The sequence below is a fragment of the Corvus cornix genome, chromosome 1 (genome assembly GCF_000738735.6).
Source record: "Corvus cornix cornix isolate S_Up_H32 chromosome 1, ASM73873v5, whole genome shotgun sequence".
Taxonomy (NCBI): domain Eukaryota; kingdom Metazoa; phylum Chordata; class Aves; order Passeriformes; family Corvidae; genus Corvus; species Corvus cornix.
The window spans coordinates 28,743,137-28,770,492 of NC_046332.1; the positions used below are offsets into that span (position 1 = coordinate 28,743,137).

General features: G+C 41.2%; 4 protein-coding genes across 4 annotated transcripts in view; 1 reads left to right on the forward strand and 3 right to left on the reverse strand.

Moving 5' to 3' along the window:
- Positions 1 to 10,575: 10,575 nt before the first annotated feature.
- LOC104687231 (taste receptor type 2 member 40-like) lies at positions 10,576 to 11,511 on the reverse strand. Its single transcript, XM_020584370.2, has one exon. The coding sequence runs from the start codon at positions 11,509 to 11,511 to the stop codon at positions 10,576 to 10,578; it is 936 nt and encodes a 311-aa protein (XP_020439959.2).
- A 5,769-nt stretch (positions 11,512 to 17,280) lies between these two features.
- Positions 17,281 to 18,216, reverse strand: LOC120410833 (taste receptor type 2 member 40-like). The gene has a single exon (XM_039561001.1). It carries the CDS (start codon positions 18,214 to 18,216, stop codon positions 17,281 to 17,283), a length of 936 nt encoding a protein of 311 aa, XP_039416935.1.
- Positions 18,217 to 20,964: 2,748 nt separating this feature from the next.
- Positions 20,965 to 21,900, reverse strand: LOC120410832 (taste receptor type 2 member 40-like). Its single transcript, XM_039560992.1, has one exon. The coding sequence runs from the start codon at positions 21,898 to 21,900 to the stop codon at positions 20,965 to 20,967; it is 936 nt and encodes a 311-aa protein (XP_039416926.1).
- Positions 21,901 to 26,815: 4,915 nt separating this feature from the next.
- The window catches only part of KEL (Kell metallo-endopeptidase (Kell blood group)), a 28,693-nt gene continuing 28,152 nt past the window's right edge, over positions 26,816 to 27,356 (forward strand). The window contains exon 1 of the mRNA XM_019283967.3: positions 26,816 to 26,910. The gene's annotated coding sequence lies outside the window, so the exon portion shown is untranslated. The remainder of the gene's footprint in view (positions 26,911 to 27,356) is intronic.

The following is a 27,356-nucleotide window of genomic DNA, read 5'->3' on the forward strand; positions in this document are numbered from 1 at the left end:
TCTGCAAGGGCATTCCTGTATTTCGCAAACGACTACAAAGGAGGAAATATATAGATTCACGTGCTAGCACGAACTACGTGAAGGAACCAATAGAAATATTGTTCACCTTTTTAGACGTTATCAGCAGATTAATCTCCAATCTGAAGGAGCCAAAGCCTCCAATAAAATTCAAAAAGTGTGCTTGTGACCTTATATGAAGGACGATTGCGTATCTGATGTCTTCATCAGAATTGTTTTACTATGGGACCAACATTGGTGGCACAAGCAGAGCAGCTCGTAATGTGGTTATTTCTCACCAGACAAAGGAATTTGAAAGTGCAGAACACTGGTCATTTATGAGTCACTTCAGAAGAGAAACAGGCAAAGATTACCCCTAAATTTGAAGCTTGTCCATCTTATTGGGAGAAATTGTACTCCAATCAACAGAAATGGTGTTTATCACTAGAGGTGTTTCGGTGAGTAGAAAACGATACCCTCTCTGTCTTTGGGGCAGTCTCAGGGCTTCCTTATTTTGTCAAAGCTTTGTGGGCAGAAGCTCTTAAAAGACCATCTTCCTTAGGATTTGAATTACAGGCCTTCCTGTTTCTTCTGCTGAATTTCTTTTTGTTTCAGGTGACCACTGCTGGTAGTTCTACCCCCTCTCTCATTCACTCTAGAATGCCAACTTTAGGGAAATAAAAGCTGCTGTTAATTAAACAGTGGCTGCTTGACTCATTCTGACAACTGGAACAAGAGTGCTGTTTACACCAGTCTAAACACATGTTCCTTTTTATGACACTGACAGGATCCCCCTTTTGTCTGATGGCATCTATCTGTTCCTTATCCAGAATCCTAAGTTCAGTAACATCCATGCTATTAGGTCCTTAGAACACCAAGTTCTGCAACCTCTTCCCCTTCTCACTGGGCTTTGCTTGTTCAAGGTCTTTGTAACCTTGCAGCAGGGTAGCCTTGGGTCAGAGTGCTGCAGAAAGAGCTGCATGAGCAAGAACAGAGAATCTGGCCAGGGGCTGCCCGTTCTTTGCTCAGGAGGTCAGATATCTGCAATTGGTCTCTGGTAGAGCTACAGGGCAGCCAGGCACTGGGGTCTGGCCATGAACTTTGCTGCTACTGACCCTAATCTGCTGACTTGACTTTCTGGCTTGATCTTGGACTACCATTTTACTACAGTTTTGTCTGGATTGTCTGGACTACTGGCTTAACCTTGCTGCAGTTGCTGACCTATTCTGGAGGGTTGTTTTAGTTCAGGTACTATGGGACTGCACCTCTTGTGAGGATCTTGCTTAATGCCTGGTTTGCTATCAGATTCAGTTCCTGGCTGGCCTTCCCTTGCAGAGCATCCTGCTTCTGCCACCTGATACAGACCTCTGAAAAACAGAAAGTCACTGCCACTCCATTGGAAATGTGGTCAGGGTAGGGAAAACCCCACTACAGATCGTGCTAATGAGAGACAGGTAAGGTATCCATTATTATGTCTGTTCCTGTACTGAGGTTCAGTGGTTTCACTTAGCACTAATCTTTGCTGATTGATGTCCACCAACTGAATTCTCACTGACATTTTAAACCCAACCCAGGAAGCCTAAGAGTAAGATCTGTGTCTCAGCATACAGGCCCTTGATGACCAGAGCCTCTTTTATGGGCCCTATGTCCATGTAACCAGGTATGTGCCAGTGCCCGTGGATATTAGAAGAGACAGCATGAAAGGAAATTACCTCACATTGTGCTGGAGAAGGCCCAGGTGAGATACTGGGAAAATTTTATTCCCTGAAAGGGTTGTCAAGCACTTGGACAGGCTCCCCAGGGAAGTGGTTGAGTCGCCATCCTTTGATTTATTTCCACGATATGTAGATGAGGCACTTAGGGCCACAGGCCATTAGGTTTAGTGCTAGGTTAATGGTTGGACTTGATGATATTAAATATCTTTTCCAACTAAAATGGTTCTATGATTCTGGGAAAATCAAGCAGAAAATAGCAGAACTACTCTGAGATATTTTGTTTAGAAACTGAACACAATACTTTGCTCAGCAAAATGATGTGCTAGAGTTGGAACAATATGAACAGGGTCTTCAGGGATGATCAGATGAGTACAAAATCCATTTTACAGTCAAAGGGTAATGAAGAGATTTCGAAAAGTTGTCAGCCTAACAAAACAAACTTTTGCTTCTAAGTATTTTGAGACAGGTTAACACTAACTGGAACAAGGACTATATAATGTAAAGAAAAGGATAAAGTTGCTATGAAGACATGTAAGACTGGATGTCACAAGGAGGTTTCTAACAATCAGAAAAATAAGGCCCCGGAATAAGTTCCCAGTCAAAATTGTGACAGAAAGAGCTTTTGCAGTAATGACCAAGGTCATAATCACTGAAAGCACGTTTCATTCGATTAACACAAATGTAGATTTGATGACTGCAACAGTCCCATTAAACCCCTTCTCCATTTTTCGGGAATTACCACAACAGACCTTCAGAATAAATCTTACTTCTGCTGCAGATACAAGAGAAGATTGCCATAGAGCACACAAAAAATGCCTCCTCCATAGTGACCATATAGGATTTTTATCTGGTACTTGACAACCAACTCTGCCCTGAGGATATGCAAAATCTCAGACTTTCCTGATGCACATGATGCAAAGTAGGCAGGTCAGTGAAGGGACAATGAGCAGGATTAGTGGAATATTTACTGGTCAAGTGAGGTACAGATGGGGCTCAGGCAGGCAACCACTAATTAGCCTGTGCTAGTCCTAGGGAGTCAAGAAAGGATAGGGTGATTTCATGAGTAAATTTGCAAATTTTCCTGGTGGGTGTTCAAGTCAGGAGAGAAAAAGATCACAATCAGTGTCTATTAGATCACTTCTTACTAGTTAGACTGTTAGTAGAATCAAGCTGTTACTATTAATAGCAGATAACAATTCACACATTATGCTCAGTTATTGCCTCACACTCAGACACTCACTGACAATTACCTGGTGTCATGACGTGCTTGTGGCCTTGAGAGACTTGAGAATCTTGATGTTCTGAGTTTTTCTGTTCTTGTGAATCCACAGGACTGAGTCTCCAGACCTTATGTATTCTTAGGAGAGTTTTACTTGCTGCCTCTCAGCACCTACCTATTCTTTCTTTGATCTGGTTTCTGGTATCACACACACACACAGGCCCTGCTCATTCATGCAAATTCACCCCATGTGGGCTTTTATGACAGAAATGCAGAGCCAGAGTTGATCCAAAAGCCATCATGTTTCCCACAGAACACTGTCCTGTCCCATGATTTCAGCTTGCAGCAATAATCTTTACCTTCAATCCCTCTGAACGCAGTTCTCTTGTATCTATGTGAAATTTATACCTTTATTGTTACATTATAACATAGAATTTCAAAAGACATCACTCACTGCAAGATAACTAAGAGGCAAACCACTCTTGCCTGATTGTTTCTGTTCAGAGTATGAACCCTTTTGTACAGAAGGCTGTACACATCTCTGAAGGCTTCCTCCAGGTCTCTATGACTGTCAGTCCCATACGCCTGCGACAGTGAGAAAGATAAGCACATCCAAATGCATGTCTTGTGGTCCAGAGTCAGTACAGGCTGCTTCAAAACTTGTTTTGGGGCTGTGTAAGTACATGTGCCTTTGAACAGCCATTATCTTTAAACAAAACACAGATGGAGCTAAGAGATGAAGGTAATACACTAAGTACTAAGGCAAAGATGGGGCTGTCTGAAGGAAAACAAGCAGTTAGGAAGGAAACCACTTTCTTCCTTACTCAGGCTGTGTGGAGGGATTTTGGGTTTCAGAGAAATGAGATGCATCCTGTGGTTAAGATAAACCTGAGCTTCAAGAAGGATTAATCTCTGTATCTCAAACTGACAATGGTTTACACAGACATCTGAAATGAAGTTATCTGGAGTGGTATTTACCTTTGTGTTATCTTTACGAAGGTATTTGTCAAAACCTTCCAAAAGCTAGTTGTATATTTACTGTCTTGTGAGCCCAAATGCTTTTGGACAAGTGTCAGTCAGTTTTTCAGTGAAAGTATGACTTGAAGAAAGTATACTCTGAAGAAATATTAATATTTGACAAAATTTGATTTCAGGGAGACTTCAAGTGCAAGCCAATATGATTTTTATTGTAAAAAAAGATAACATGTTATTCAGTTTCAGAATAAACTGTATTTTGATCTTATGATCCCTTGAATGAAGAGTTAAACAATTTGAAAGCAAAGTTTTAATGACTTCTTTGAATTGTGGTCTAAGGCAGGTGTTTTCAGCACACTTCCTGAAACATTTTAATTTATACATAGGGGTTTTTTGTGACTGTTGTTGCTTTCTGTATTATTTTTCTTAAAACAATAATTAAAAAAATCTTTTTGTATTATTCTCTGTTACTTTTTTTTCCCCCTCAAGTTTTGTTAATTCTAAGTACTCATGAGATCAATATTTCTTCAAACCATGTGTATTAAAATTAACTTGAGGTAACTGTCTAGGATTTCATGGTAAGTATGCAGTCAGCTAACAATGGAACAACTGATCCAATGGCCACTGAAAATTTGCATAAATTATGGCAGATTATGCTCTGACCTTTGCTTTAAAGAATAGTGAGGTCACATCTAGTTTTTAATTAAATGCCAGCATCTCAGTTCTCAAGAGCAAAATCAAGTTTCAATAGGAACCAGGTAACATGTATGTCTGTATTTATCCCTTTTTGTAAGATAAGGTTTCTAAACTTTTCCTCTGAATATTTAAATCTTTCATCCCTGAATCTGAAGGCACAAATTAAAAACAGTGGACCAGGTCTCTCTGGGAGCAGGTCTCCAGACCCACAGTTTCTCCAGCCTAAACCATCACAACACCGCAGTTCTAGCTTAATAAAGGGATTTCAGATGTGCTCTGAGGGATGCAAATCACTCATTAATCAACATTCTACTGCTGCTTGCAATCTTTGCATGTTTTCTTCCTTCAGCACTGGTGAGAGATTATTGCTAATAATTTAAATCTGTTTTCCTTTTGGAATTCCATTACAGGTTGCTATGAGTGTGTGTGCATGTGCATGTGAGACAGAAAGAAAGAGAGAGGGAACTATGCAAGCTAAGTGTATTTGCTTTGTGAATAGCTATTTATTAATTAAAAATGTATTGTAATAAAATAGCCTCTTAAGTAATAAAAGATGTTGAAGTCAATATTTTTTGTGCTCTTTCCCCATGGCATAATCTTCTGTCAAGGAAAATGGAATTTGCAGTAAACCTTATATCACATATCTTGATATATAGAAAGAGAAAATCTGTTCAAGATTTGCAACTTCTGCTATTACGTATGGCTGATTGAATCCTTAAATTTTCATATTTGAAAAATAGAAGAATGACTATATCTTTAGAAGGCAATAATTTCAGCACTGAAAATTTAGGCATCACATATGATTAGTCACTTTTTACTAATATTTGGAGGGTTTTATAATTTTTTTATTATATACAAATATATCAGGCATATTTTCAAGATGCTGTGTTATTTGTCACATTTCACATGTATCATCTGTGTATAGGCAGTAATCAAACTAAAATCAGGATAATAGCATTGCTCTTAAGGTATATACTCAGAAAAAGACAAAGTTGTGGATGTCCAGGAAAGCCTCAAAAATCCAATAGCTTTTCCATTTCACTTAGCTGAGGATAGAATGCTTTGATTGTAAAAGCCCAACCAGTAATCACAAGGATGCAAACTACAGTAAACAGTTCTTTGTATATTCTGTTGGTTGCCTGCATATTCATTTAACTCTTTCTATGTTTAACCTGTGGATCATCTTACTTTAAAATTCCATACTGTGCCCAGAAAGAACAGGCAATAAAAACCCCATGAATTCAGTGCAAGCTGTATTAATTAAACTGCATCTGCTTTGTGACTGCTGTCTGAAGAGACTACAAAAGAAAAATTGAGCATCATACACATAGAATAGAGTCAACCTGAGTAGTATTAATAACCAAGGCTCTGAAGGTTGTATAAAATTGATTCGGTAAAGCAAAGTGATTGGATCCCCTTAGGGATACATAATGTGTCCTTCTGCTTCTGCCGCTGGTCGGAAGGAGTGTGTCAAACACTGAAGACTGATGATCCTGCCTGTCCAGGAGTTGAAAACTGTGGTGGTGTCCAACATAAATGATGAAGAAACATGTAATTGGATGCTGAGGTAAAGCAACAGATAATTAAGGAAAGCTCCACCAATTAATTAATTAATTAATTCCCTTTGTGCTACTGGTCTCTTGCACCCTGTTATACAATAGTCTACTTAGCTCCCTTCAGCTTTTCTCTGACCCTTTTGTTCTCTTGGTCCTGTACCAAGACTGTGTGTCATGTTTATCTTCCCTTGCAACTCTCTTCCCACTTTTGAGAGTGCAAGTTATTTCATGCCTTATTCTTATGCGATGGGATCTTCTTAGCTTTTGTTCAGACAGTGTGGGAAAAGGATTTGGTAGCTCTTTCCTCTTAGATTGTTTAGGCTGATGTCTGTCCCTTCAGCTTTTTATTGGGTGTGGTGGTTCATCTCCCCAGCCCCCTGCCTTTTCAGGCTGCACTGTGATGTGAGAAATGCTCGTTAGGCCTCTGCCTTGATGAGCAGCACTTGGGCCCCGCTTCTCTTGAGCTTATCAGAAGCACTGAGTGCTCCCAGGAGCTTGTACTGCCTAACGAGCTCCTGGCTTTTTTATGAACAGCCCTGGAAACTATTTTTTTTGCCTTAATGGCATAACATCCTTGTTCCCACACTTTGAAAGAAAGTTGCCAACTGCAAGTGCGGCCAGGATGGAACATTGTTATGACTGAGGCCCACTCGCTTGTGGCCTATAAACAGCAGTCCAAATTGAGACCCTTGGAGCTCTCCTGGACCTCAGTGGCTGTGAGCAGCGACCTCCCTCTGAGCGGGGCCTCTCAGAGCCAGCGAACTCTCGTTTGCTGCACTCGGAGATCACCAAAGAACGATGGATCCTGGGCTGGTACCCCCACTCCTCAAGGCTTAACCCTTTGCCCATAGAGGAGATGCAAAGGCATCTGAAGTGAGTATTTCACTACCTTCAAGGGGAATTTTTTCACAGGTACCTTGCACTGACTCTTTATGTCTGTGTGCATACAAGTGTGCTTATGCTATGGCAAAAGGGGAGAAATGCTGCTCTCTTAGGTGTTTAAGCACCTAAGATATCTAAGTAATTTAGGCCTGTAAGCAAGTTTCATTTAAGTTATAAGCTGAGTTAAATGCTGTTGCACGTTATTCCTTTGCAAAATTGTTTAGTTTAAGGTATAAGCTAAATTACGTTAAATGCTGTTAAGTATTTTTCCTTTGCTAAATTGTTACATTTAAGGTACAAGTTAAGTTTAAGTACTGTTAAAATTGAGTACTGTTAAGCTTTTAGACTGTATTCCTTTTTATTCTTGCCCTTTCTATCCTTTTGTCACACACACTTAAACATACACACACACATAGATAGTTCTTGGTTCATTTCTGTTTTGAGTGCATTTCGTTTATTGCTTTTTTACCCTTGTTGTGCCTTAACTGGCTAGTGAGTGAACCTTGCCAATGAACTTTGTCATGCTGTTGCTTAGTATTAAATCTGATTTTTACTGATACTCTTGCTGGTGACTCTTTAGCGAGCTCAACTTCCGTAACACCGAATGATGAGGTTTTCTATTCGGGTCTCTTTTTTTCCCTGTAAAATAAGTGATCTGGGAATCCATGAGTGTAAGATGTACTTGTAGATACACCCTTTCTGTGACTGTGGTAAAAACAGTGATTTGCTGACAACGACCTTAAGCAGAAATTTCCTTCATTTTTCAAGCAACTGATGTTAACTGCTCCTGGGCTTTCACAAACACATATATGCTGTCATAGCTGAACTGAAATTTCTGCCAGTCCTGCATTTTAAATTAATTCAATACGCACATATTTACATATGTGTGCAATTGCTTGAAGATAATAGAATTTTATTTTTTCAACTCTGAGCTTAACATGTGAAATTTATTCAATTTACTGAGCACTTTCAACACTACTACAGTGTTCCAGGTGTCAAAAAAAGGAAAGTAATTCTATTTCAAAGCATAAATGAAAATAATTCAAAGGCTAAGTGCAGGTAGCATCATTTAACTTCCCTTCATAAAAAAAAAGATGCTGTTCTAAGATATTTCACTGCATAAGTAAAAGGTACAAAAAGAGCTCAGTAAATTTGCCTGAATAAACAACAAAATTTGTGTAAGACTCTTGCAACTTGTAGGCAAAAGTAACTCTTGCACTTCCATATCTCAACAAACTAAACTCCACTGAGATGGAAGAAAAGGAATTTTGATGAAGAAACGGTGTCCCTTGAATAGCTGTGTATTTTGGTTTAAGGCACTATCCAGTTAAATGTTCCATTCCTGCCTTTCATTTCAATATGTGCATGCAGAGCTGGTAAAGGACCATCATATAATGTGCCCAGTTGCCAACATGTACATGTGCTATCTATTCTTAAATCGTGTTCTGATGGGTGTTGAAAGCAGAGTCCATCAGATGTCTTCCAGAATTTCCATTATGAAAATTCCAGCTGTGCTTCTGGGAATGCAAATCAGAGAAGGATCCTGTAATGACTTCTCCTATAGTTATTTGCATTTCTTGCCTTGAGCTAACGACTCTAATCAAATTATTGTTTCGCTGCTTGGAAAAGCCTGTGCTTTAGAAAATAAATGGGGACTGCTGTCTTTCTTTGAATTACTCACTGATGATTATTTTATCATTAAATTATAGAAATCCAGAAGAGTATCTTTAATGGGAAAGAGATTTGTTTCAAATGCTGACCTCATTGTTTTATGTTACACGTGAGCAGTTTCCTAGAAAATTTTGTGGGGTTTTTTTCCTGGATGTTCACTGGAAAGAGGTACAAGAGAACATGATTTGCCTGATGTCCTTCTTGCAGTGTTAGAGCAGGATGAGCTCTGAATTTTGTTTGTTTACTGATTTGATTTCCTGTTCCAGGCTTGAATCGAGCTGCCATTGCAGTTATGTGGCACTGGTGTGTGTGGACATAGTTTGGATGTTTTGGAAGGGTCTGAGTCCATGACTTTGAAACTTTCTTCAGGTTGCAAACTGGTAGGTTTAAGGTGGGGGAACCAAACCAACCTTCAGCTTCCAGACAGAAGAGAGAAAAAAGAAGAATGCTTCCTCTGAGACAAGATGCATGACATCAAAGGATCATAATCCTCGTAACTGTCATTTTCCTACTAGTACAGGGGTTGTTATTTTCTTTCCCAGAACAAATCCTGACCAAAGTTATAATTTACCCAACAGAACACAGGGATTTAGTATACAGTTGATAAAATGCATGTTGAAGATATTTTTATTCATATGCCAATAGTTAGTTAGCTGGTCAGGTACAGACAGAAAGGTCTACCAGGAGATTGACCCTATAAGGTGCCTTCCAGTATTTCTGTCAGCTTTCCCTCCTAGATTCCCAAATGCATGTTAATGAACTGGTAAGTGTTTAACTTAATTGCATGCAAAGAAAGCTTTGGAGGGAAGATGTACTGAAAGAGGCAGGAAAGTAGCACAGGGAGCGCTTTCAATTCTCATGGGCATGAGGAATGTGGAATAATGGAAGGTAAACTAAACCGTGTGAGAGCAGCTGTTCAGGGTGTCCCTGCTGAGCAGCCGTGTGCCTCAGAGCTCAGCCAGGAGCAGGACAGCACACACGGTTTGTGGGCTGGGCACAGCCCACGTGTTTTGCCTGTTGGTGTGGTTGGAGAGGTCTGAGGTTTGTTCCTGAAGGCCGGTGAGAGGACAGCAGGGAAGGGCAGAGGATGGACCAACCCCCCCAACATGGGTGTTGCACGGTGCTGAGCTGGGAGCCAGCACGTTTCAGTGGTGCTGACAATGGCATGCTGGGGTGTCATTGCCATGTTCTGAATTTTCAGCAGGTCTGTTAAATGGCATAAAAAACGTTCCTGCAAGCCATTTCTGTCACCTGTGAAACATTTCTGTCATGAGGGGAAGGAAGACTCCAACACAAGACATCCTTTGACTTGGTATTTTTTAATTTTTAAAGTTAAACAATTCTGTCACAAACTCAGGTCAAATTGCTGCAAACAGATTGACAACATCCAAGCCAGCTGTTTTACACCAGGATGGGCTTAGTGAACACAAGGCTCAAGTGATGTATGCTTCAGGGACAGTCAGTTTAAAAGTAAATAAACTCCCACTGCAGCTGGAAAGGGTCCCAAAGCTCCAGTCCTGATGTAACAATAACGCACTGCCACTGATCACTATTTCAGCAAGAGCAGGAGGATCAAAAGGCCTTCTTGTTCTTTCCTGAATAATGCTGGAATCTGATTCATGGCCTTGTTTTCCTGTTGTCTTAGAGAAACCATGATTATTTCCAAGGAAAATACAGCAAATAGGAGACAACTCACACTTCGTAACAAGACTCACATCCAAGTCAAGCAAATTTCCACCTTCTTCATGATTCCAGATCAGGGCTCTAATCTACTCATCCCAGTGTCTATTACTTTATTCATTTGATGACTTCAATTTAATTCATTTGGATCTAAACTAGAAAGCCCAGGCTAAGCCCATGTCTTTTACGTGGATGTGGTTCTGAGTGGACATTTAGTGTGGTGCCAAATCCTAGCTGTCAGCTTTCGAAATTTTGGATTGCTCCAAATTAAGACCAATGTGTGTCCTGTGGGACAGGCAGCCATTATAACCATACATATGGTTTCCCCATCACTTAAAAATGAAAAAGTATTGCTTAAGAGAAGAAGCAAACAAGTAAAATATGTAATGTAGAAGATAAATAAGGAACAGATTGACTTGATAGCACTGGTATGGGCCTCTAAGCTGGGATCCCTGAAGCCACTTGCATTATTTTGCATCTGTCTGGTGTGTACCAACAGAGACCGAATCAGCAGGACACTTGAAACAACAGACAGTATTAAAGGCAAACTTATAGCTGCATTACAGAGATAAATCAATAAAGTCAAGTTGTCTTTCCTTGTGGTTCTCATTGCTGAAGAGTTTGTCATGGGTAAAGGAGCAGTGAAGTTGTTGTGCTCATTGTAGAGATCTAAGGCGAAGGGAATTGCAGCTGCAAAGGAGTGGAGGCATGATGTGAGCAGCATCCAGGGTACCAGCCTGGCAATTCTTTGCTTCATCCAGATGAAGAAAGGCCGTGTAAAACTGGCAACCTTGATGCAATAGAAGACACTAAGCCAGGCACCAAACCAGAGACTGGAGCAGTTCAGAAACATAAAAGCTGTATTGGAAACTATAAATACATTTTCTTCACGATACAAGTGTTCAGAAAATATACTCATGAAAAAATCCAGTATAGTCCCAGAGTGCAAAATGATTCTAGATGAACTCAGAGAGATCATGATCATATCATATGGAGACCATGTTTTGCTCCCAATGCAGCTAGATGCACTGACAGCCAAGATAATTCCATCTCCTAGAATTCCTGCCATGGATTCAATTATGGCAATTGATAGACAAAGGAGAGCAAAAGATGTGGCCATTGCAACTCAAGAGCTTGCAATTATTGCTCAGCTTCTCCTGGGCTCCTGAAAGCCTCAGATCTGCCAGGCACTGCCCCAAGGAGCTGTTATGGGCAATGCTCACCTATTTATCTCAGAGGCAGGAGTATCCTAATGTCATTTAATATTTCTGCTATTTTACATGTTTTTGGAGTTGATAGCTCAGATGATTTGACTAAGCATGCAAATTGGATAAAGGTTCAGTTACAGTGTTTTCAGTTTGGTGAAGGGATTTGCATTGGAAGGGTTGTGCAGCAGCTTAAGTGGAGTTTTTCCATCCTCATGTTTGCACTCCAGTGTCTGATGTCCTGCTTCGCATGCCTAGATTTGTTTTTTTATGTCTGATGCCTTAATCTCTCCATGTCTTGCACTGTTGATGGTTTCCAAGCTGGTATGAAATAATTGCCACAGCCTCTTCTTACCCTGGGTCATCTCCTTTTCTATATCAGATATATTCAAATAGCTGCTGCAAAGAGAATTATCATATTTTTCTTTTGTGTGTGGAGATTTCTAAGCATTATAATTATTTTTGCATGCTCCCTCTGAATGATCCAGAAAAGAACAATAAATTTGCAGAAAGATAAGGACAGAGAAAAGGAAAGTTCTTTTACCAGAGTGCTTCACTTGCCAATTTTTCACCAGCCTCCTGAAAAGATGTGGAATTTACCTAATGAATTTAAGATCTGGCAATATACAGCATTACATACAGGAGCAATGGCACAAGTGTTAATTGAATCCATTTTGCTCCCATATGGAACATCCATGCTTTTAGAATTCTTTGTATGTGCTAAAAGAAGTGAATTCAAACACTTTCCACAGACAACAAGAAACAGGTGAGTGGAGAGGCTTGGGTTTAGTGAAAAGCTTTGGGACTCACATTTTATCTGCAGCCCAGAACACATCAACAGGCTCTTATAAATGCAGTGACACAAGTAGCTGTCAGCAGTACAGTAAGAAGCTTTGGGCAGTGATCAAAGGAGAAATTCTGAGGTGTTTTCAAGGCTGTTTCTTTGAGCAGATTGCATTTCCCAGTGCTTAATGTGATCAATGATTGCCTAGGGCAGTGATCAAACCTTTTTGATCATGCACCTGTAGGAGTAAAAACTTTGTGAGCATCCACCTCAGATATATATATATTTGTTGAGATATTATACATGTACCTCTGTATGTGTTATGTACGTATTATTTACAGATGCTTATTATAAAACACATCAAAATAAAGATCGAAATAATTCAAGATCAAATAAACAATATTGTAAAAATTATTTTACTTTAGTATTGGTACAAACTCTTTTTCTGTTCTCATTAAAAATATTATTAGTAATTGTTTTTGGTGAGAGCAACGTGATTCAACACGCTTCATTACTTTCTTAAACTCTGGGTTTATCACTTTGTGACACAGTGATTCAAAGGCCTGGCTCTGTGTTCAGTTTCTTTTGATACTTGCTCTGAATGGCTTCCCCGCTACCACATCCGCCAAGTTCTTTGCTGAAATTCAGCTGTAAATTACCAACTTCCCTGATGTCAAGATTTTCCAACCAATCAAATATTGTTCTATATTTTATATGTTTAACAAATGGGTCCAAAACGCACAGAAGCTCTTCTTTTGAAAGTTTTAAAATGGGTTTGGAAAGTCTGTTTCCAAATGTTGGAAGTCTACCTGCATGAGAGTTTTTGGATGTGTCACACTTATATAATTTTTGGTGTGAAAATCTTTTGGAAAGCAGTTAGATTGTCAGCCACTGTTAGAATTTCACATTCACCTTGAAGGGATAAAGTAAGTGTGTTTACTTTTCTGACAGGAACTGCTTTCTTGCATGCTATTGACAGACACTGCTTACAGAAAAATATCAGCAAACACAGAGCACTTGCCTTTTAGTAAAAGAAAACTGTGTAGCTGCTCTTTCAGTTCAGCGGCTCTTTTAAGCTCATTGATTGAATCATAGAATCACAGAATGGTTTGGGTTGAAAGAGACCTTAAAGACCGTCTAGTTCCAACCCCCTGCCATTGGCAGGGACACCTTCCAGTAGTCCAGGTTGCCCAAAGCCCCATTCAGAGTTGACCTTAAGCATCTTGCTGTGAGATAACCAGCAAATGTCTGCGTGATATGTGTGGGCGAGGTTTTGGTAGAGAGGAGGCTGCAGGCGTGGTTTGCGTGAGAAGGGACCAGGTGTTGCTGCTGTGTCACACAGAACTGGTCCTGCCAGTTACCCCCAAAAGAGCCCCCGTGCTGGCCAAGGCTCTGGCCATCAGTGATGCTGGTGGCATCTGTGTGACAACTCATTTAAGGAAGGGCAAAGACCAGTGCAGAGCAGGTGTGAGATAGAGGAGTGAGAGAATATGTGAGAGAAGCAGCCTTGCAGACAGCCAGGTCAGTGAAGAAGGAGGGGCACAAGATGCTCCAGGCACCAGAGCAAACATTCCCGTGCTTTCCCTGGAGAAGACCATGCTGATGTAGACTGTGAGCCTGCAGCCCCTGTCACACCCCACTGCAGCAGATATCCACACTGCAGCCTGAGCGGAGCCCCCACGCCAGTGGGTGGTTGCGCCCTGAAGGAAGCTGCATCCTGTGGAGGTCCCACCATGGAGGAGGCTCCTGGCAGGAGCTGCAGCCTGTGGGGATCCCATGCTGAAGCAGTTTGTTCCTGGAAGACTGCACCCTGTGGAGAGGATGCACTCTGCAGTCCCCATTCCCTGTTCCTCTGCCCTGCCCTGCTCAGGGGAACAGGGAGGAGATGGAAGAGTGAAGAGGAGGAGATGGGGGGAAGAGATTTCTGCTTTTGTTGTTTCTTTCTCACTGCCCTACTCTGTTATTGATTGGCAATAAATGCAGTTATTTTCCCCATGTTGAAGGAGTCCCTACAAGGCAAGGCAAAGATGCTGAGGGCACTGTCAGGTGTGCAGTCCCCCCACATATGGGCAAGGATAGCAGAGAAGCTCTGTGATGGTAACCAGGGATTTCCAGATGTCCTATGATTTCCAGATGTGTTCATAATGATAAGACATGTGCAAGATCAAGCCAGTAATTCCAGTCTGCTGGCCAGGATCAGTATCCAGGTCAGCTAAGCAGGTGGAAAGGCCCAGGCAAAGCTGCAGCAGAGCATTGAGCACCCAGCTTAGAAGCAGCTCCTGAAAGGAGAGGGGTCTGAGCCCCACTGAGGCTTGTCCCAGCAGATTGCTTTAAGGTCAGTCAGGTGGACTGTGGATGTTGGCTCCGAGACAGGGCAGGCAAACCCCAAAGGCAAGGCCCTAATTTCACCAGATAGTCCATTCGTGGCTTTTTTGGTCATCCTCTGTCCCAACATACACAGAAAAGCAGTGCAGCCTGGCACTCAGGTTTTGCTCTTCCTTAAAATCCGGTTGTGATGGGCATTGAAAACCGCATTGCATGTAGTTCAGAGTTTCAGTTATGAAAATTCCAGCTGTGCTTCTGGGAATGCAAATCAGAGAAGGATCCTGTAATGACTTCTCCTATAGTTATTTGCATTTCTTGCCTTGAGCTAACGACTCTAATCAAATTATTGTTTCGCTGCTTGGAAAAGCCTGTGCTTTAGAAAATAAATGGGGACTGCTGTCTTTCTTTGAATTACTCACTGATGATTATTTTTATCATTAAATTATAGAAATCCAGAAGAGTATCTTTAATGGGAAAGAGATTTGTTTCAAATGCTGACCTCATTGTTTTATGTTACACGTGAGCAGTTTCCTAGAAAATTTTGTGGTTTTTTTTTCCTGGATGTTCACTGGAAAGAGGTACAAGAGAACATGATTTGCCTGATGTCCTTCTTGCAGTGTTAGAGCAGGATGAGCTCTGAATTTTGTTTGTTTACTGATTTGATTTCCTGTTCCAGGCTTGAATCGAGCTGCCATTGCAGTTATGTGGCACTGGTGTGTGTGGACATAGTTTGGATGTTTTGGAAGGGTCTGAGTCCATGACTTTGAAACTTTCTTCAGGTTGCAAACTGGTAGGTTTAAGGTGGGGGAACCAAACCAACCTTCAGCTTCCAGACAGAAGAGAGAAAAAAGAAGAATGCTTCCTCTGAGACAAGATGCATGACATCAAAGGATCATAATCCTCGTAACTGTCATTTTCCTACTAGTACAGGGGTTGTTATTTTCTTTCCCAGAACAAATCCTGACCAAAGTTATAATTTACCCAACAGAACACAGGGATTTAGTATACAGTCGATAAAATGCATGTTGAAGATATTTTTATTCATATGCCAATAGTTAGTTAGCTGGTCAGGTACAGACAGAAAGGTCTACCAGGAGATTGACCCTATAAGGTGCCTTCCAGTATTTCTGTCAGCTTTCCCTCCTAGATTCCCAAATGCATGTTAATGAACTGGTAAGTGTTTAACTTAATTGTATGCAAAGAAAGCTTTGGAGGGAAGATGTACTGAAAGAGGCAGGAAAGTAGCACAGGGAGAGCTTTCAGTTCTCATGGACATGAGGAATGTGGAATAATGGAAGGTAAACTAAACCGTGTGAGAGCAGCTGTTCAGGGTGTCCCTGCTGAGCAGCCGTGTGCCTCAGAGCTCAGCCAGGAGCAGGACAGCACACACGGTTTCTGGGCTGGGCACAGCCCACGTGTTTTACCTGTTGGTGTGGTTGGAGAGGTCTGAGGTTTGTTCCTGAAGGCCGGTGAGGGGACAGCAGGGAAGGGCAGAGGATGGACCAACCCCCCCAACATGGGTGTTGCACGGTGCTGAGCTGGGAGCCAGCACGTTTCAGTGGTGCTGACAATGGCATGCTGGGGTGTCATTGCCAAGTTCTGAATTTTCAGCAGGTCTGTTTAACGGCATAAAAAACGTTCCTGCAAGCCATTTCTGTCACCTGTGAAGAAATTTCTGTCATGAGGGGAAGGAAGACTCCAACACAAGACATCCTTTGACTTGGTATTTTTTAATTTTTAAAGTTAAACAATTCTGTCACAAACTCAGGTCAAATTGCTTCAAACAGATTGACAACATCCAAGCCAGCTGTTTTACACCAGGATGGGCTTAGTGAACACAAGGCTCAAGTGATGTATGCTTCAGGGACAGTCAGTTTAAAAGTAAATAAACTCCCACTGCAGCTGGAAAGGGTCCCAAAGCTCCAGTCCTGATGTAACAATAACGCACTGCCACTGATCACTATTTCAGCAAGAGCAGGAGGATCAAAAGGCCTTCTTGTTCTTTCCTGAATAATGCTGGAATCTGATTCATGGCCTTGTTTTCCTGTTGTCTTAGAGAAACCATGATTATTTCCAAGGAAAATACAGCAAATAGGTGTTGCAGTGGGGATCCTGCAACATGCATATACCAAACCAGGAGTCACGTGGAAAGGAAATATATATGGACAGACAGATTCTTGATAGCTGTTTCAGAGATGTTTATTTCTCCAGCCGCATGGCCGGAGCTCTGCCGAGGAACTGTTCCAGTCACGGGACCAAGGGTCCTTCTGCCCGCGCAGGGAACACAAACCAACCAATGGGAACGAGGCTGAGCAGGGGCAGGGAAACCCCGTGTCTGTGCCCTCAGGGCCCCTCTCCCAGGGCTCCATGGCAGGGGAGGGACCCAAACAAATAGGAGACAACTCACACTTCGTAACAAGACTCACATCCAAGTCAAGCAAATTTCCACCTTCTTCATGATTCCAGATCAGGGCTCTAATCTACTCATCCCAATGTCTATTACTTTATTTATTTGGTGACTTCAATTTAATTCATTTGGATCTAAACTAGAAAGCCCAGGCTAAGCCCATGTCTTTTACGTGGATGTGGTTCTGAGTGGACATTTAGTGTGGTGCCAAATCCTAGCTGTCAGCTCTCGAAATTTTGGATTGCTCCAAATTAAGACCAATGTGTGTCCTGTGGGACAGGCAGCCATTACAGCTTCACACACTGATTGCGCATCACTTAAAAATGAAAAAGTATTGCTTAAGAGAAGAAGCAAACAAGCAAAATATGTAATGTAGAAGATAAGTAAGGAACAGACTGACTTGATGGCACTGGTATGGGCCTCTAAGCTGGGATCCCTGAAGCCACTTGCATTATTTTGCATCTGTCTGGTGTGTACCAACAGAGACCGAATCAGCAGGACACTTGAAACAACAGACAGTATTAAAGGCAAAGCTGTACTTGCCTCACAAAGATAAATCAATAAAGTCAAGTTGTCTTTCCTTGTGGTTCTCATTGCTGAAGAGTTTGTCATGGGTAAAGGAGCAGTGAAGTTGTTGTGCCCATTGTAGAGATCTAAGGCGAAGGGAATTGCGGCTGTGAAGGAGTGGAGGCATGATGTGAGCAGCATCCAGGGTACCAGCCTGGCAATTCTTTGCTTCATCCAGATGAAGAAAGGCCGTGTAAAACTGGCAACCTTGATGCAATAGAAGACACTAAGCCAGGCACCAAACCAGAGACTGGAGCAGTTCAGAAATATAAAAACTGTGTTGGAAACTACAAATACATTTTCTTCACAATACAAGTGTTCAGAAAATATACTCACGAACAAAACCAGTATAGTCCCAGAGTGCAAAATGATTCTAGATGAACTCAGAGAGATCATGATCATATCATATGGAGACCATGTTTTGCTCCCAATGCAGCTAGATGCACTGACAGCCAAGATAATTCCATCTCCTAGAATTCCTGCCATGGATTCAATTATGGCAATTGATAGACAAAGGAGAGCAAAAGATGTGGCCATTGCAACTCAAGAGCTTGCAATTATTGCTCAGCTTCTCCTGAGCTCCTGAAAGCCTCAGATCTGCCAGGCGCTGCCAGCTCCAAGGAGCTGTTATGGGCAATGCTCACCCATTTATCTCAGAGGCAGGAGTATCCTAATGTCATTTAATATTTCTGCTATTTTACATGTTGTTTTTGGAGTTGATAGCTCAGATGATTTGACTGAGCATGCAAATTGGATAAAGATTCAGTTACAGTGTTTTCAGTTTGGTGAAGGGATTTGCATTGGAAAGGTTGTGCAGCAGCTTAAGTGGAGCTTTTCCATCCTCAAGTTTGCACTCCAGTGTCTGATGTCTAGATTTGTTTTTTATGCTTTGATGCCTAGATTTGTTTTTTTATGTCTGATGCCTTAATCTCTCCATGTCTTGCACTGTTGATGGTTTCCAAGCTGGTATGAAATAATTGCTACAGCCTCTTCTTACCCTGGGTCATCTCCTTTTCTATGCTTTACATGCCTAGATTTGTTTTTTACATGCCTAGATTTGTTTTTTTATGTCTGATGCCTTAATCTCTCCATGTCTTGCACTGTTGATGGTTTCCATTTTGGTATGAAATAATTGCCACAGCCTCTTCTTACCCTGGGTCATCTCCTTTTCTATATCAGATATATTCAAATAGCTGCTGCAAAGAGGATTATCATATTTTTCTCTTGTGTGTGGAGATTTCTAAGCATTATAATTATTTTTGCATGCTCCCTCTGAATGATCCAGAAAAGAACAATAAATTTGCAGAAAGATAAGGACAGAGAAAAGGAAAGTTCTTTTACCAGAGTGCTTCACTTGCCAATTTTTCACCAGCCTCCTGAAAAGATGTGGAATTTACCTAATGAATTTAAGATCTGGCAATATACAGCATTACATACAGGAGCAATGGCACAAGTGTTAATTGAATCAATTTTGCTCCCATATGGAACATCCATGCTTTTAGAATTCTTTGTATGTGCTAAAAGAAGTGAATTCAAACACTTTCCACAGACAACAAGAAACAGGTGAGTGGAGAGGCTTGGGTTTAGTGAAAAGCTTTGGGACTCACATTTTATCTGCAGCCCAGAACACATCAACAGGCTCTTATAAATGCAGTGACACAAGTAGCTGTCAGCAGTACAGTAAGAAGCTTTGGGCAGTGATCAAAGGAGAAATTCTGAGGTGTTTTCAAGGCTGTTTCTTTGAGCAGATTGCATTTCCCAGTGCTTAATGTGATCAATGATTGCCTAGGGCAGTGATCAAACCTTTTTGATCATGCACCTGTAGGAGTAAAACTTTGTGAGCATCCACCTCAGATATATGTATATTTGTTTATATATTTTACATGTATTTCTGTCGGCTTTCCCTCCTAGATTCCCAATGCATGTTAATGAACTGGTAAGTGTTTAACTTAATTGTATGCAAAGAAAGCTTTGGAGGGAAGATGTACTGAAAGAGGCAGGAAAATAGCACAGGGAGCACTTTCAATTCTCATGGACATGAGGAATGTGGAATAATGGAAGTTAAATTAAACCATGTGAGAGCAGCTGTTCAGGGTGTCCCTGCTGAGCAGCCGTGTGCCTCAGAGCTCAGCCAGGAGCAGGACAGCACACACGGTTTGTGGGCTGGGCACAGCCCACATGTTTTGCCTGTTGGTGTGGTTGGAGAGGTCTGAGGTTTGTTCCTGAAGGCCGGTGAGGGGACAGCAGGGAAGGGCAGAGGATGGACCAACCCCCCCAACATGGGTGTTGCACGGTGCTGAGCTGGGAGCCAGCACGTTTCAGTGGTGCTGACAATGGCATGCTGGGGTGTCATTGCCATGTTCTGAATTTTCAGCAGGTCTGTTAAATGGCATAAAAAACGTTCCTGCAAGCCATTTCTGTCACCTGTGAAATATTTCTGTCATGAGGGGAAGGAAGACTCCAACACAAGACATCCTTTGACTTGGTATTTTTTAAAGTCTTAAGGCAGGCACAAACTCAGGTCAAATACAGGTACATTGCTTCAAACAGATTGACAACATCCAAATCAGCTACATTACATCAGAAGGGCCTTTGGGAACATGAGGATGAAGTCATGTGTGTTTCGGTGACTGTCAGTTTAGAAGTAAATAAACTCCCACTGCAGCTGGAAAGGGTCCCAAAGCTCCAGTCCTGATATAACAATAATGCACTGACACTGATCACTACTTCAGCAGGAACACGACGCTTGAAAGGCCATGCCATTCTTTCCTGTACCATACTGGGATGTAATAGACACCTTTAGAATCAACAAATATTTTTCTAGAATTCAACCAGAATTGAAAATTATCAGCAAAATATTCCAAAATTATTTGCAATACCTCAGCATCCTCAATAGGAGCTTGTAGTACGCAGAAACAGCATTCAAGCATAATATTCACAAATAAAATGAGACCATGCCTGGGCTCAAACAAGTCTGTTCTGTTTGTATCATAAATTGTAACTTACATAATTTCAAGTGATTACATCCTAGCCTGAGTCTTGGCCCTGTTTTTCTGTTGTCTTAGAGAAACCGTGATGATTTCCAAGGAAAGTACAGCAAATAGGAGACAACTTACACAATTCTTCATAACAAGACTCACATGCAAGTGAAGCAATTTTCCACCTTCTACATGATTCCAGATCAGGGCTCTGATCTACTCATGCCAGCATCTATTTATGCATCGGATGACTTCAATTGAAATATTTTCAATGTAAATTAGAAAGCCCAGGCTAAGCCCATGTCTTTTACATGGATGTGGTTCTGAGTGGACATTTAGTGTGGTGCCAAATCCTAGCTGTCAGCTTTCGAAATTTTGGATTGCTCCAAATTAAGACCAATGTGTGTCCTGTGGGACAGGCAGCCATTAAAACTATACAGATAGATTCTCCACTGCTTAAAGGTGAAAAATCACTGAATAAGAGGAGAAGCACACACATAAAATATGTAATGTAAAGGATGAGGAAGGAACAGACTGACTTGATGGCACTGGTATGGGCCTCTAAGCTGGGATCCCTGAAGCCACTTGCATTACTTTGCATCTGTCTGGTGTGTACCAACAGAGACCGAATCAGCAGGACACTTGAAACAACAGACAGCATTAAAGGCAAACTTATAGCTGCATTACAGAGATAAATCAATAAAGTCAAGCTGTCTTTCCTTGTGGTTCTCATTGCTGAAGAGTTTGTCATGGGTAAAGGGGCAGTGAAGTTGTTGTGCTCATTGTAGAGATCTAAGGCGAAGGGAATTGCAGCTGCAAAGGAGTAGAGCCATGATGTGAGCAGCATCCAGGGTACCAGCCTGGCAATTCTTTGCTTCATCCAGATGAAGAAAGGCCGTGTAAAACTGGCAACCTTGATGCAATAGAAGACACTAAGCCAGGCACCAAACCAGAGGCTGAAGTAGTTCAGAAATGTAAAAATTACTTCGGAAACTATGAAAATATTTTCTTTATAATAGGAAGTTTCAAAAAATATAGCCATTAAGAAATCCAGTGTATTCCAGCATTGCAAAATGATTCTAGATGAACTCAGAGAGATCATGATCATATCATATGGAGACCATGTTTTGCTCCCAATGCAGCTAGATGCACTGATAGCCAAGATAATTCCATCTCCTAGAATTCCTGCCATGGATTCAATTATGGCAATTGATAGACAAAGGAGAGCAAAAGATGTGGCCATTGCAACTCAAGAGCTTGCAATTATTGCTCAGCTTCTCCTGGGCTCCTGAAAGCCTCAGATCTGCCAGGCACTGCCAGCTCCAAGGAGCTGTTATGGGCAATGCTCACCCATTTATCTCAGAGGCAGGAGTATCCTAATGTCATTTAATATTTCTGCTATTTTACATGTTGTTTTTGGAGTTGATAGCTCAGATGATTTGACTGAGCATGCAAATTGGATAAAGGTTCAGTTACAGTGTTTTCAGTTTGGTGAAGGGATTTGCATTGGAAAGGTTGTGCAGCATCTGAAATGCATTGTTTACAACTGCAGGTTTGCACTCCAGTGTCTGATGTCCTGCTTTACATGCCTAGGTTTGTTTTTTTATGTCTGTTGACTTAATCTCTCCATGTCTTGCACTGTCATGGCTTCTTAGTTTATGAGAGTCATTACTGTGGCCTCTTCTAACACTGGGACAGGTCCTTGTCTTTATCAGTTGTATTCAAATATCTGCTAATAGGCTTGGTGAGCATGTGACAGCAAATCAAGGTCAACTCACCACAGTTATAAAGGATTTTCTTGGTCTTTCCCCTGTCATTGCAAAGTATTGCAAGGGTTCTACCATTTCATGTTTTTATGAAATGAACTAAGTCAATGACATCCTGCAGCACCTTTTGCAGGTCTGGCTCCAATTTCATTGCTGTAATAACTCTTCTATGAGCATTGCAGTGAACGAATTCCAGGTGTAATAGTGGCTATGTAACCTTACCACCCAATCCCTCTCTTATGTCAGTCAAAGGAGCTGTTCCACTGGTCTTTACACTTGCACAGCTCTTCCAGAAAGCAGTTTTATTAAAGAAAGGATTTACTGTTGAGGATACAGCTTCTGTGATAGATCTTCCCTTCAGTAGCTTACAGAAGGTAGCTCTTAATTTATTTCACTACTGGAATTTGTCAAATACCATAGTCTGAGGCATTTTAGAAGCATTTGTACTTTCATCCATCCACTCAGGAATCCTCTTCCACTGTGTAATTTGTACTGATGTTTGTTTCTTCAAACCTTCAGCAGTATTTTCTATGCGTTTGCTAATGGTGTTTGCTGACAAAGGAATGCATTTCAGTTTGCTGCTCTGTTGCTTTCTGTGTATTATCACAGCCATTTTTACCTTTTATGGCAGGAAGAATAAGTGTTTTCCTGGTACCATGTGGCATTTTGTCTTTTGCTGTTTATGACTGAAGTGGCTACCTAAAACCAGAGACTAGACAAGAATAAGGGAATAAAGGTAGGTATTTATTTGAAGGGCCTTCAAAGGTACACCCTGGGGAGTCAGAGGCTACTGCCAAGATGGACCCTGTTACAGTGGGGATTACTGTAACAGGACCCCAAGATGGACCCCAGGTCACGAGTTCTTTACGCTTTCATAACTTTGGTTCATTTGCATATTGGGGTTAATTCTCCAAGTAAAGCTTCAGTAAATGATGTAGATTTCCCAAGCTTGCCCCCCCTTTAGAGGCTTTTGGTTTATACTTTTTGGGCCTAGGGTGGCCTGAGTGTCCTTGGAGAGCAGGCCTGGAGAGACTTTGTTATGTCTACCTAGCATGAGAGAGCAGAAATTAACAGGCCACAAGAAACCTCAGATTTACCCACTAGGCAGTACAGGATTTGAAAAATATGGAAGTTAAAACCTAAGGCATCACTGTGAAGCAAGAAACCTCAAAGGAGGCTTCTACAAATTTGTCATTAAGTTTGGTGAAATTTTGTAAAGTACTGAATTGAATGTCACATGGCTTGAAATAATAGTTGCTGAAAAAATAGTAGACATTTGTCTTTATGCTCTGGATGATTAGATTTTAAATGTCTTGCTAATTCTGATGGCTTCAAAGTGACATTAGCTAGATTTTCAAAGCATTCCCAAAGTAAAATTTTCAAGTACTTCGTGTCCATGTGATCTGCATGGCCAGCTGTGTGTTTGAGTATTCTGACTGTATGCGCTGGACTGTGTCTCTATAGATCATAGAATGATACAATCATAGAATGATTTGGATAGGAAGGGGCCTTAGAGATCATCTAGTTCCAACCTCCCCACCATGGGTGGGAATACCTGCCCAAGGAGTATGTGCTCAGCCTCACTTCTTAGCTTGGCTTCCAGAAAGCAGAGCCGTAGCATCCACGCCTCATCAGGATAATGGATTCATCCACTTGTAGCAATACAGCCCATACTTGACAGAATCTAACTAAGTAGAACAGCAAGTATAGAGACTGCTCTAAGCAAATATCATAAATACCATCTCTGCTGGAGATGTTTCAACAGGGTAGGTTAGACATTTAATGAAATTATGTAACAATGGACTTACATCTGTTAGTAGTTATTAATGTACTGCACTACCCTCCTAATGTTGTACAATAAAAGAATTGGACACAGATAGTGTCAGCAGACTGCTTACAGAAATAATTCCAAATTTAGATTTGGTTGGGTATTGGTAAATTGCAATTCATCCCATATGCAGCAAACTACAGAACTTGCAATTGTTTCATGCAACTTTATATTATCCTGGTAACCCACACCAGGAAAAGACCTTTGTTTCCACAGCTAAGAGAACCAGGGTGACTCACATGCCTCTACTCACTGCAGACCTCAAACGCCAGGCCAAGTCTACCCTGTCTGGCAATGGCCTGACAATCTGAATGACACTGCTGCCATTCCAGCTGCTGGATTTTATTCTGATGCTGTACTCTCAACTATGCTCATGCTCAGGAATTATCTAGAAATTACCGGACCAGTGTTTTTCTCCAGGAATGGTCAAAGTGAGCTGCTGATGAGTAGATAATTCCTCCACACTGTGGAAAATGACTATCCAGTTCCTGGGATCATATTGTGCTATGCACTTGGGTGGAACAGCAGGAAGTGACAAGTTTTGACCTGAAAAGGGTCACTTTAAGGTTCTATATAGTGAACTCATGCCTGTCACTAAGGCCCTCTTCCAGAATGTCTACCCATTAGTCAAAATCAACATCAGAGAGATTGGGTGGGTGCTAGCTGAACCTGAACACCCCATCTTCATGGAGTCAACTAACAAAGTACATATATATCCCCATACACTGTTTATAGAAAGACTATCAGTATATCTATTTCAAAAGCTGCTCAACAACCTGTAAGCCCACAGGGAGAATTATGGCTGAGGCATAAATTATAATGGCCATGTCTGTCAAGGAGCAGGAGGAGGAGCTGTTCCATAAGGAAAGGGGACCTAAAAAGTCAGCATCACAAGGCAGGCAAGGATAGGACTGTCAAGCACACAGTCCCACCTCATATGGGCAAGGGTAGCAAATAAGCTCTGTGATGGGTCAGCATCAGCAGTCCAGACATACTAGATGTGTCCATAGGGATAAGACATGTGCAAGATCAAGCCAGTAATTCCAGTCTGCAGGTCAGGATCAGTATCCAGGTCAGCTAAGCAGGTGGAAAGGCCCAGGCAAAGCTGCAGCAGAGCTCAGGGAGAGTTCAAGCATTGAGCACCCAGCTTAGAAGCAGCTCCTGAAAGGAGAGGGGTCTGAGCCCCACTGAGGCTTCTCCCAGAAATTTGTTTAAAGGTCAGATGGCTGCCCTGTGGAAACTGGCTCTGAAACCCAGCAGCCCAAATCCCAAAAGCAGTGCAGATATTCACCATAGCAACACACATCAAATCAATGAGTCCATGCCAGTACCATCTTTTTATCATTTGGTGGTAAAATGAATTATATCAGCAGTATTCAATGCAAGTAAATTCCAAGGGCTTGACAAAGAAATCAGAATTAATTACTACAATAGATGGGTAGTTAAGTGCATAAAGTAGTTCAGTAAATGCCTAGAGAATAACTACACAGTGTACAGCACTCTAATCTGGTTTAACAGGAGCACAGCCAGTAGATTAAGGAAAGTGATTCTCTTCCTCCATGCTTTTTAAGGCAGTATCTGGAATATTGCATCTAATATTTGGGGGGGCTTTTATTTTCCTAGTGACTGGACACTACTAAATTTACACATAACAGCGGGCTTAGACTGACCACGAAATTTTGGAGGACAGGTTCAGAATTCAAAATCATCTTGGAAAGCTGGAGATGCAGTCTGATAAAATATGGAAAATGCCCACAGATATGAATGAACACATGCATATATAAATTTGTGAAGAAAGCTGTAATAAAAATAAATGCCATGCTGGGAGATGCAGACAGAAATTTTTGTTTGTTGTATAAATGAAGGCACCATACTCTTCCATATAGTTCAAATAAAGTTGTGTTGTGGAACTATAAAAATTGCAAGCAACAGCCTTTTTAGTTTAGAAAGAAGAAATCTGCAAAAGGGCTAATTCATGCAAAAATAACTCTGAAGATACAGGAATAAACTTTTCTTAAAGTGCGTTATGGAGAGGGTAAGGAGTGGCTGGTTTCATAATTACACAGCCAGATCCTTTTTACAATTACAGTGTTAAAACTTAGAGAAAAAAAAGTCACGTATATACTCGCTGCAAACTTTTTAAGAGAGTTTGAACAAGAAGCTGCAGGAATGTCACAGGGAAAGTTGATCCTGCCTTGGAGAAGAGAATGAAAGCAAAGCTTACTCATCCAACTATATAGCGATCTACTAAAAACGTATTTGCTTCCATTTCATCAGTCTGGGCAAAAATTTTTCCCAGCTAGTTAGGCTGTTTGGTGAACCAAAGTTTTTGATACTTAATAATACCTCATAGTCACACAGGAAATTATTCAGTTCAATTCAAAATATGCCACGTTGCTGGGCAGATGCAAACAACTCCTCTTTACAGATGCACTGGCAAGTTACTTGATGACTCAAAACCACATATTGCATCAGAATCAAAGGTAGGAGTGGAACCTGAAATCTCCAGAATCCTGAGTTTAAGCCTTAACTTCTGAAACACAGAGCAATAACTGGAGATATTGAGGAGGATGAAAAGGGTAAGAAGAGGAGACATAAAATGAAACTTTGGTGGAAATACAGAAGAAAGGACTTGAGGGTTCTGCTCAGGAGAGAGGAGGTAATTTTTTTTTTTAATATGTCAGCCTTTGATTTCACAAGCATTACTTTGAGATATTACAAAATATATTAAGAACTTTAGTATCTCAGTTTGATCTACACCACAAATGGGGACAGCAGATTTGGGGGCTGAACAGAAGAGAATTTTTATGAGTGATGACACTTCACTGTCTGGTCCACAGGTGTAACTAATGGTGGAGATTATGGATGTATTTCTAACAAAAAAAGACCCTGAAAAAACAATGTCTTGCTGACACCTTCTAAAGTATTTTGAATGGCCAGGAAGTTCATACAGTTTCAAATGTAGCTGCAAAGGCTATGCTTCCATGTAACTTCTTGTTGTGGCATTACAGTTAAAATACACATTTTGAACAACTCAGACATAAGTCTGAGTTGTGATCTAGTGGCTATTGCATTGTAACAGTCATGATTCAAGTGATTCTGCAC

Bases quoted from the DNA above. Each gene is read 5' to 3' on its own strand.
- LOC120410833 (XM_039561001.1), bottom strand. From the start codon at position 18,216: ATGGCCACATCTTTTGCTCTCCTTTGTCTATCAATTGCCATAATTGAA.
- LOC120410832 (XM_039560992.1), bottom strand. From the start codon at position 21,900: ATGGCCACATCTTTTGCTCTCCTTTGTCTATCAATTGCCATAATTGAA.
- LOC104687231 (XM_020584370.2), bottom strand. From the start codon at position 11,511: ATGGCCACATCTTTTGCTCTCCTTTGTCTATCAATTGCCATAATTGAA.